General features: G+C 37.7%; 1 protein-coding gene across 1 annotated transcript in view; it reads right to left on the bottom strand.

The window, feature by feature from the left end:
- The window catches only part of LOC149081756 (uncharacterized), a 38918-nt gene extending 37518 nt beyond the window's left edge, over nucleotides 1–1400 (bottom strand). The window contains exons 1-3 of the mRNA XM_089235833.1: nucleotides 1258–1400; nucleotides 262–358; nucleotides 22–74 (exon numbers count right to left, since the gene is read on the bottom strand). Of these exons, the coding sequence (XP_089091959.1) occupies nucleotides 22–74; nucleotides 262–358; nucleotides 1258–1385 (278 nt within the window). The 5' untranslated portion in view covers nucleotides 1386–1400. The remainder of the gene's footprint in view (nucleotides 1–21; nucleotides 75–261; nucleotides 359–1257) is intronic.
- Between the last annotated feature and the right edge of the window lie 5900 nt (nucleotides 1401–7300).

Here is a 7300-nt window from a genome sequence, read left to right on the forward strand (position 1 = left end):
CGTTTGAAATTATAAACTCACCCGTACACCTTTCCATACTTCTTGTACCTTTGTATCAAAACTTCATGCAAGTCCTAAACATAATACATTCATTAATAGTCTTATTATTAGGAAAGACTGAATAATGGTGAAATAGTGATTACAATTTTTTCAGATATGTTACATAATTTATCCGAGTTTTGATCCTTGCGTCAAGCATTTTTCTATTAAAAATATAAGGCAAATAAGCTGATGGCAATATATGAAAGTATAATTAACTACCTTAGTAAAATGCTCGTACAATGAGCCGAATATTGGTAAAGCCGGTGCCGATGGGACTCCGAGGTTTCTCCAATATCCGTAAGGCTTCACGAAAAACCTAAAACAAAAATCACATTGTATTGCGGGTAAAATCCCAGAGACCGATACAGTCTATGATTAACTGGAGCGAACTGGTAAAAGTCTAAAAAATACTCAAGCCACATACGCCAGTCTTTTTTTCATCAATTTACCAAAACCCAATCGGTAAGAATTCGTTTTTTTTTCAAAGGGTGATGTGAACAAGCTCTCAAATTTGCGTGAATTCGCTAGTTTTGCTAATCACCCGTGATCATCATTGATTAATACCAAGCAAATACTGTACACAATCATATAATCACATAGTATTTGTCGTATACAATAGTATACTGATCGTATATTAATTGAAATTCCTATTGAATACATTTCTGTGAATGACATTAACAACCCTCGAGTGCATGAGTCTGTGAGACCCATAGCTTATGTATTTCTCTCACTTACTAACTAGGAACTATTTTTTTTAGATTCTCACTAAAAGTGGTTAATTACATGTATTTCATATCCTTAATGTAGGTAAAATTGTATCATTGTATTAATCAATCAAATTCTGTGAAATAAAAGCTGTATAAATATTTAGTAAAAAATGTGTTTAAAGATGGGTCTGTGAGACCCCGCTTCTCGTGCACTCACGGAACATTTTCTCACACGTGCAAAAGTGTTAATGTACAGAGAAACTACCGCTCTAAAAAAATTATATTAATAATTGTTAATTAAATTATAACAACAATGTTTCTGAAGTCTACATTTCGTTCTTTAACCAGCTAATTTAGGCAAATTGTAGGTTTGACTGATCTCCGGGATTTTACAATAACTTACATTAATGAATGAGAAGAATTTCATGGCGTATAATAGTGCAAAAATTATTTAATCATTCTCATGCGGCACACCATAATTAGCTTAAAGCAAAAATGAACACTATACCTGTGAATGACGTACAGTAATATCGTCGATACTAATAAATACCAAACAGGAATATAAGTAACTTGTGACTCAAAGAAACCGCATAACTGCCTGTAAGACAATATATTAATTATCATTAGATACCGCATGACTATCGAGATGTGTCTTGTCGCAGTGAGACGTCGAGATCTATCTGCATGAGGTTTATCTTCGGTACTAATGGAACACTTGCTCCAACACGTGGTTTCTGGGGCAAATGCATATCAGCAGATAAATTAAAAGCGAAACACATGTCTAACTGTGATGTATATAATCGTGTTTTTAAACTCTATTCATGCGTTGCGACAACATTCAGATGTAATAATTATTGTCTTTCACCCTCGTGTCGCAATATGTCTCTCAAACCGAACAAATAACACTCAAGAGGCGGGTAATAGATAATCCTAATTATGATTGTTATGTTGTTTTTTTAACTTGAAATCAAACTCACGTTCATCAAGTCCATGTGAGCGGGTGTATCGTCCAATTTCTGTTTTCCTCAACTTCCCCCGATGATTATCGACTATGCTTAGGGACACTTATAACGGCGTCGAGGGTCATTCCATGATAATGTACAAGGTATTGCATTGATGCCCGAGTGAATGGTGCAATATCAGTGAGAGTGACGTCAATTGCCGCTAAAGATTCAATGGAGCAATTTTGTGTAATGTTCGCCATTTTCGAATACAGCAGAGAATTGTGCAGCATTTTTAGAGAGAGGTCGTCGAGAAGGTGAAGATTAAAGATTAGCCCGGAAATCAGAACGTCATTGATAGTTAGTACTGATGAGTTCAAGGTCACGGATTTTTCTTTCGGATTGTTTTTTCGTTTCAAGCTAGAGCTCCTTGAAATACCAGGCTGACTCCTCCTGGTGAACGTCTACCGTCAGACTAAGGTTTCAAGGAACTCTAAAGGTGCCTACAGACTAGTCTGACGTGACGCCTGGCTACGTGGTAATGCATGTGATATAAAATTCCCGCCTATGAGTCTTCTGTGGGTACGTTCACGCTGTGCTTACGTGACACGTCTCGCCACCTACTAAATGAAAACAAAATTATTTCTTGTAAACTCTCCAGGGGTGGCATATGGAGTTTATATACCCTTCAGATAGTCGCCAGATGCGGCACCTTGGTTACATTTGTTTATTTTCTCTATGTTTTCTGCAAAATTATTTTGAGGTAAGAATATCCCCTTGCAGTTCTGGGATATCCTAAGGTGGCCGCGGGTGAAAATCAAATTAAAGGGGAGCCGGATAAGTAGTGAAGGGTTCCCATCGAGATCTGTGAAGAAATAGAGCTTTCAAGTGAAATATGGTGGGAGAAAATATGACTATTTCCCGAAACCTGCAGAGCTGTCCATGGAACTGGGATCATCCTAAACTATGATCTATGATCCGCATACAGGGTGTTCTGTTAATCAACCGACAAACTCAGAGGTTGTTAGTGGAAATTAAGAGGAACAAAATTTGCAATGGATCACGGTGTCGCAAACCACGTTGAGAGGGTGAAAAACGCGTGAAGGTTTCGACAAAAAGCAGAATAGTAACTGCAAAAAGATTTATTTGATTAATTATCACAAGAGTTGTTGGAAGTGGCGACCGCTGACGTCATTGCACAGCCTATAACGACGTAAAAACGATTCCCGGACGCGATCGAAGATACCAGGTATGCTTTTGATGCCTGCCGCAGCGACGACAATCCGCGCTATAAGATCGCGACATGCGTTTCGCGACGCTGCTTACGTCAGATATGGTGAGCGAACCCACGAATGCATTCAGCGATCAACTGACATCCACCTTTCGTCTCCTCTTTACTCCGCATGCGTATTTCACGATCTCCACCCTCTCAACGTGGTTTGCGAAACCATGTTCCATTGCAACTTTTGTTCCTCTTGATGCCTACCAAGAACCCTCTGAGTTTGTCGGTCCGTTAACACAGAACGCCCTGTATATATCTTTTATCCATAGGGAGCCTACATGATGAATGATCTAGTACTATGATTTTGGAGTTCAAGTTTGTTTATGTGTGAGCTATTACTTCCAGCTAAGAGGCCCCAGAACATCGTTTTGCAGTGAAACCCATGATGATAGGATAGCCATTCATAGTAACCCCACAATAAAAAAGCTCACTGAACTATCCCAGGGTAGGTGTGGACCTATTGCTCATGTGAATATTGATTCGTTGTTGGACAGTTCCGTATTTTACTCAGATCTATTTTCCCGTTAGAGGTCATTCAAGTATTACGTCAGCATCGAGGGGGGAGAGGGGGTTTCGGATTTGCTGACTTTTGGTGACAAAGGGGAGGGGGGGGGTTGAAGATTGCTTATGTCATCAACCACCCTTTTTGAAGATATGGAGTATTCTAAGCTGCTGACGAAATTTTGTTGACGAGGGGGTCAGTGTTTTGCTGACAATGGGGGGGGGGTCAAAAATGGCTAAAAATCTGCTTACGAAATACCTAATTAATAATACTTAATTACATACTGAATGACCCCTGATAATTTGGCTCTTGTGACGAATGATCACTCACCTTCTCTGGATCCATGACTGGCCTAGGGTTCGGGAGATCGATCTTATTTATAAAATTTTTGTTCATGAGTAAATTTAGTTTGAATCAAATTCAATCGTTAAGTAGAAAGGTGGGAAAGACTTACCTCACTTTTGGGTGAGGTAGGCTAGCCCGGGTAAGAAATGGGGAAGGGGGGGGGGAGTCACGAGAAGAAAATGTTGTCCAAAGGGGACCATTGGCTAAGAAACACTGCTCTAGACAACCTAAAGTTGAAATTACACCCCTTCACGTACAAGTGTTTTAGGCTGTCATCCAATAGTTTTAGATCATCCAATTTGGATGATCTCTATTTGACGAATCGACGGTAAATCTGATAGCCTTGTCCTAACCTAACCGTACGTTAGGAAAAATGAATAAGAAGGGAAAAGAAAAAAAAAATATAAGGAAAGGAAGAAATAAAGTAGAGATAAAAGAGTATACAACAGAGATTTATCTTTTCACCCTCATCCTACGTGCTCTCTTTCGCTCTTGCATGTACTATAATATAATACAAAGAAACATTATATGTGGGGGGAATCGCTAACAGGAGTACAGAAAGAAAGGACGTAGAAAAACAATTTCGGTTCATAGGATTACAATAAAGCATCGCGATGATGAAAAGAGAGGAAATGAAACACTGAGAACTCTCTCCCTCTCTGGATTGAATTTATTCCACTGGCGTTTGGACGAAATATATTGTCTGTGATAGTAGGGGGGTGTGAAATATACTGTTTCATAATTCGCGTTCATTTTCCTACCTACCTCCCCCCCCCCCCCTCTACAAACAGATAGACATTTTTCCTTCCAAAATAAAAAACCTTGAATGTTTTTAACTTGGCTGACCACATTTTCTCGCTAATTATCACCGAAAATGATGCCAAAAGTAAGCAAAATCCCTAACCACTGCCAAAGCTATTGAAAAATTGAAAATGGTGGGGAAATAAAGCACTCCTCTGTCAGTTAATTGCAGTGGATTAAAATGAATTCTATGGAATAAAATGTTTAAACATGCCAAATAATGTGAGATGAATATTCTTATTCATAGTCGTAAGGGGTCATTCAAGCATTACGTCAGTCAGCATCGGGGGGGGGGGGTTCGGATTTGCTGAATTTTGATGGGGAGGGGGTTTGAAGGTTGCTTACGTCATCAACCACCCTTTCTGAAAATATGAAATATTCTAAGCTACTGACAAATTTAGCTGGGGAAGGGGGGGGAAGGGGTCAAAAATGGCTGAAAATCTGCTTACGTAATACTTGAATGGCCCCTAATTATCGCAATATAATTTATGAATCGAGAAGATAATTATCTTTGATGTCAATGAAGAATGAAAATTCAAGTTGTCTTTGTTGAAAATACGTGAAAAAACGGGACATTTTCACAAAAACGTCGGGATGGCCAAAATTACGTGATAATACAGGATGTATGGTCACGTTTCTTGTGGATTGTGGTGAGCATGTGATCAAGATGAAAACACTGCTTGTTGGTGCTGCCATCTATAGACTAGATTTAGAAAAATGTCTCATTCGTCATCAAATACAAATACAACGCCACAACAGGCAAATTGCCCAACGAGGTGGCTGATAAAAAGATGCCCATAAAAATATGGATGTCATATATTTCAAAAATGCAGCAACCCAATTAAAAATGCAATTAACAAAAATTATAAACAATATGTACACATGATAAAATATCATACAATGCCCATAAAGAATACTTATGGTTGTCTTATTCTAAGAATGGATAGCCTCTCGATTTACCCCTCAAACTGAAATGAAGATGATATATAAAAAGTATCTTATATATATATACAAGCTTATCTCTCATTAACCAAAACTGGTGAGCACAGAGAAACAGCTAGTTCCAGAATTGATAAAAATTCAGAATTATTGAAAACGATAATTTCATAATTGATTCAATGATTTAGTTCTTTGTTAATTAATGATTTAGTTCTTTGTTAATTAATGATTTAGTTCTTTGTTAATTAATGATTTAGTTCTTTGTTAATTAATGATTTAGTTCTTTGTTAATTAATGATTTAGTTCTTTGTTAATTAATGATTTAGTTCTTTGTTAATTAATGATTTAGTTATTGCCTTCAATAATTTAGAGCCCCATGTTTGATTCGGGGCTCTGGGTCTCTTTGGCCAACAATCAAAAATAAACAACAATAAATTCATTTTTATTTCGTTAAAAATACATTTAAACACCTGGATCAGTTACCTATTTTTGTAATCCCTCTATGATTTGGATGAAAAAGGGTTAAATTTCCATTTTTTTAATGGGTACAGCGAACCCTTGATACAACGATACTCGGCGGACAAAGAAAACATCATTGTAGAGGGATTATCGTTGTACCAGGGCTGTAACTAGGCTGGGGTAACCGGGGAACTGCCCCCTAGGACCCGAGCCGAATAGGAGAGATAGAAAACTTCTTGTATTGCATAATAATAACCCTTTCAAGAGGGAACCCCTAGAAGGCACACTACGACCCTGCGGTACATCAAGAGGCAATATTACTCTATCACGTTCCACCAAATTTGTGTTGTATACATGTGTCCTAAATCAGCGTTTAGAGTACCACTAGAAAATGTGCTTTCAAGTGTTTATTCTCAGTTAAGATTGATTTTAATGGATTAGGTGATTAGTAAAAAAAAAAAAATCCGTTAAATCCACTTAGACCTTTGAAGACCGGACACACCCCGCTTCCCATCTCAGAGAGATATCGAAGCGTTCCCGAAGGATGGGTGTATCAGGAAATTTTTATTAAAAACAACGTAACATGACCACCTCAGACGAAGGCAGCAAAATAAAATAATTTACATAAAAATTGATCGTCAGCCCCTGAAGTCATATAACAAATAAATAAAATCTAAACAATCTAAAAATCTATCTATAAAATCCACTGCCCCCGTAGAGGTTTACTGCCAGGGCCAGACTTAAAGCGATGCGAAAGGTGCGGTAGCACCGGGCCGCAAAATTCTTCCAAAAGAAACCCTTTCCTTTCTTGATTAAAATTCAATGAAAATATTTTGATTAAAATTCAATTTTTTTCCCATTAAACTATTATTGATTGTGTGAAAGGAGGCTTTCAGTTTAAAGCTCCTAGAATATCATTTTTAGTGTTATTAGGTATGGCATTAGCTCATTTCAAAAAAAAAAGTGTACAGTCGGCCCCTCGTATTCGTGGTTCTTTTTTTCCTACATATATATATATTGGAATTTTTTTTTTTGCAACACTCGGAAATCGTCATTCATGTGTTTTGTTCACATAATTTGAATTGTGCATGCTTAGGATGGCTCCCTAATGACATTACTGTCATCATTAGAGCCGTCGAAGCTCTCAAGAGAGAAACAGTCACCTCATATGAGAAAATGTAGTTTCTCATCCATTTGATGTTCCATAACAGTCTGTATCATGGGCATCTCTAGACTGTCCCGAAGCGAAGCAAATTCTTCCACTGTCCTTCGGAGTGTAAAT

This window comes from Pholcus phalangioides, unplaced genomic scaffold (genome assembly GCF_987345545.1).
Source record: "Pholcus phalangioides strain wild (caught in Gottingen) unplaced genomic scaffold, Ppha-v1.0 ptg000009l_1, whole genome shotgun sequence".
Taxonomy (NCBI): Eukaryota; Metazoa; Arthropoda; class Arachnida; order Araneae; family Pholcidae; genus Pholcus; species Pholcus phalangioides.